Genomic DNA, 3,739 nt, shown 5'->3' with positions numbered 1-3,739 from the left:
CAATTTTTTGATTCGTAGACTTTTTCCCGTAGTCGGTCATTCATTCTCCTCGCGGATGAATGAATCTAGGCACAAACCGAGGAGTTCGGTGAAGATCCGTGAATGAGTGAATGGGCCCGGGAACGTCGAGGACCAGAAAAAAAGACAGCCGGTTTTCACGTTCGATCGCCCGCTGCGAGCACGAAGGCGACACAAGTGTCCTATTGTAGATCGACGAGGATACGAGAGTGCCTCCGGCCATTGTCGTCTCGCTCCTTAACACCATTAACTACGTTTTACCTTAAATTTAACCCAAAGTGGGGGCCCTCTTGACAAATTTCTTGGATTTACGGCATCGCAGCCGATTTCACATCGACAATGACTACTATTCTCCGGTCATCGCGACTTTTGATTTCCAAGATCTTCTGTCCTTCGCCTTCTCGCTTCTCCGTGCTATATGTTCGTACCATGTATGCTCCACGTCCGTCCTTAATCCGTTTCATTGCGGCTTCACAGTCGGAAAATCGTTTTACCGGAAGCTGGACACAGTACGATAACTCGCATGAGTTAAATGGCACCCTTTACATTTGTAATGCCGCGCTGAGAGAAATTAATTGCTATCAACGTTGCTGGACGCTCGTATGCTGCCTATTTATGAGAATCCACCGGTGAAATTTCGTCAACGAATTTCCAGTCTCTAATTCGACGTGGAAACTTGGTAATTTGTTCCTGTTTATATGTCGATTATTCATATCGAACGAAGGCCTTCCAAAGGAACGAAGACGTTGCAAAATAACGTAATATTTTATATTAAGAGAAATAAGAAGCGTTTTCTTCCCCCAAGATTTGTACAAGCAATAAATTTTTCGACCTCGATAGATAAAAAGAACGTTATTTCCAGCCAACTTTTCACGGATAAATAAACAGAACGACGCGACGTTATATTGCCTTTTTTATCAGCTCCGACAATAACTTACACGGCACACAAGGATCAATAGTCGTAGGTGTAACGATGATTCATTAGGTATATCAGTGAAACTGAATATTAAATAGTATCGCGAAACTGACACGAAGTTATCGTGTTTTACGTTATGAAACATTTATCGATTGTCCAGTGTTTAACATATGATTTTTCATGGGTTTGTGGAATTAATTAAAACTCTGTACAAATACACCGACAAGATTGTTGATGTTAGTATTCTTAATTCATCGAGTTATTACTACGAAATGAATTTCAATGGAACATCGTATCGTTCGAGAAACGAATAAACAACCGGGAACGATACGATATCGTCACGTGGTAGAATTTTTCGTCGATAAAAGCGATAACAATACACTACGCAAAATATTCCGGGACGAAGGTACTCATTGTGAAAACTTGGCGATAAGTTTTAATGATCTATTTTATTCTCTTTAAAAATTAGATTAAAAATATACAGCGTTCACATACATACTCTCTCACTCTCTCTCTCTCTCTCTCTCTCTCTCTCTCTTTGTCTCTCTATCTTTCTGTTATTCGTACAAAAATATATCTACAGTATTTACAAGGCTCAGGTAGAATTGTATTTACAACGACAGCGTAATGGAAAAACACGGAACGTGGTCGCGAAAAATCCTTTCGCACAGCGATCCTATCCTGCATTTTGTTCTTTACGAGTTGACGATTCTTTCTACGGTATGCTTGGTGCATCCTATGGCTCTAAACACAGGCCCGACGGCAGTGTCCTGAATCGTATTCTGATAAAAGGTCGAGCCATCGATCCGTCGCTTTTTATCGTCCGCTTCCTCGCCCATATCACCCATATTCCTCTTCAAACCTCTAGATAAATTGTGAACGTTCCTCTCGTAACAATCGGCCATCGCACCGACCCTCGAAAGATTTAATTTCTCCTTCGTTTCCTGCAAGAACCGTTGCGCACTGTCTGTCACGGGCAATGTTGGAACCGACTGCTCGAAACGATCGGCTATAGAATTCGACGATTCCTCGTGGCTGATCGTATCGGCGGACTTGTCAGCGGCGTCCATTTTCTCGTTTTTCATCGATTTCTCATCGTCCTGCTCGCATTTCCGACTCGATGTATCGTCGCTGCAGCCCTCCTTCTTCTTCCCGCATGTTCTCAGACAACAACATTTCTGACTCTGACCGGAAGGTAGATCCTCTTTCTTGTATTTTACTCTGCGGTTTTGAAACCAAATTTTCACTTGTTTCTCGGATAACCTTAGATTCGTCGCTATCTCGATTCGTCTGAGCCGCGATAGGTACATGTTTGAAGCAAACTCGCGTTCGAGTTCCAATAATTGGGTACTCGTGAAGGCTGTCCGAATCCTCTTGGAGCTGTTGTTGATGGAGTTCGGTGACTTCGGCGGAGGCGTCGGGGTGCTGTTACGCGAGGGTGATTCGCATGGTGCTGAAACATCTTAAGGAACACGATCGCATTAGCATTGAAGCTTTTCCTAGAACATTTACGATGGATTCCGCTTGCAAGAAGGAAATTCTATTTCGAAGAATTTTATATCAAAGAATAGCAGGAGATACTTACCCGAAAGTTTGCTCGTAGAAGTACTTAAAGGCGATGGAGGACTCTGTCCAGGGACCGGTCGCAAGCTTCCCAAAGCGGGTGGACTAATTGGAACCGGAACGGGCATGGCCGGTGGTCTCGGTACGGGTCTTATCGGCTGATAACCCAGACCCAAGTTGAAGAAATTGAACATATAGCTCGGCAATTGATTACCATAATACGGCAACGGGTACGCAGGTGGCGAATTATTTCCGATTAATGAGTCCACGAGGAAACTTCGCGACATGCTGTTAGTGTATCTTCTATAGGCGTTAAACTTAGTCTGTGCGGTCCTCTTCGATCAGGATGAACAACACTCGACTCGAAGCACTAAATAATCCTCCAGCCACTGAAGCGTTACTGTGCACAATCTCTCAATCGATTCGCTGGATTTCACCTGGTCGTTTGAACGATATCGTTGCATTCAATATCACCGAGGCCGTTGCTAACTTTAAGATATTCCTTCGTGCGAACCTTTGAACGATTAGAATGGATGTTCCGGGATGGTAAATGGTACGAAAAAATCTTTCAAGACGAGATCCTCACAGTTCGATAGTATAACGTGCTCTGCACCCAAAAGGACCACCGCTCAAGCATATATACGGGGTGTTAACTCCACCCAGGGGTTGGTTTCTTTCAAGGCCCCTTTTGTACAGGGCCCCGCCCTTTCTCGAGGGTGCCCCCTTTCGATTCACCCTAAACGCGCGCGGGGACCAAGCGACTCGCTTCCCCTGGGATCGACACCGAGTAGGGCATTTTCTCGCAACGCTAATTCGACGGGTGGCTAATATATCCGGAAACTTTATACTACCTCCGTACCCATCTTTCCACTATTATTGGCCTACGCTAGGGCTTTAAACCCCTGCGACGTCTCCTTATTATTCTCGGTCACATTCGTTCCTCGCTATGATTTTGAAGTATAATTTTAAATTGGCGGAAACGATCGTCGGATCCGGCGGATACATATACCGTAGGATTTCATTGGAATATCGTGAGTATTCTGTTTATATGTTTGTACAACGTGCATTCAGTGTGACTGTTCGTGCTATTCTTCTTGTTAATGGTTTGAGCTTCTAAAATTGGAGTCTTAAATAAAGAGAGCGTAAAAACTTAAGAGGAAATGCATTTTAACGAGTTAAGAAACGTTGAAGCTTCACGCTCGCTTTTGCCGCCAGTTGTCACTTGGATTCTTACGGAACGGG

At 44.0% G+C, this 3,739-nt stretch overlaps 1 protein-coding gene across 1 annotated transcript; it reads right to left on the bottom strand.

The window, feature by feature from the left end:
• Positions 1-1,629: 1,629 nt before the first annotated feature.
• On the bottom strand, positions 1,630-2,784 carry LOC122577866 (GS homeobox 1-like). The gene is made up of 2 exons (XM_043749576.1): positions 2,520-2,784; positions 1,630-2,396 (listed from the first exon to the last, which is right to left on the bottom strand). The coding sequence occupies exons 1-2, from the start codon at positions 2,782-2,784 to the stop codon at positions 1,630-1,632; spliced, it is 1,032 nt and encodes a 343-aa protein (XP_043605511.1).
• Positions 2,785-3,739: the final 955 nt, after the last annotated feature.

This window comes from Bombus pyrosoma, linkage group LG2 (genome assembly GCF_014825855.1).
Source record: "Bombus pyrosoma isolate SC7728 linkage group LG2, ASM1482585v1, whole genome shotgun sequence".
Taxonomy (NCBI): domain Eukaryota; kingdom Metazoa; phylum Arthropoda; class Insecta; order Hymenoptera; family Apidae; genus Bombus; species Bombus pyrosoma.
This window is presented reverse-complemented; position numbering and strand designations above follow the sequence as displayed.

Bases quoted from the DNA above. Each gene is read 5' to 3' on its own strand.
- LOC122577866 (XM_043749576.1), bottom strand. From the start codon at position 2,784: ATGTCGCGAAGTTTCCTCGTGGACTCATTAATCGGAAATAATTCGCCA. The intron at 2,397-2,519 runs GTAAGTATCTCC...GTGTTCCTTAAG, and splicing joins TTCTACGAGCAAACTTTCGG to ATGTTTCAGCACCATGCGAA.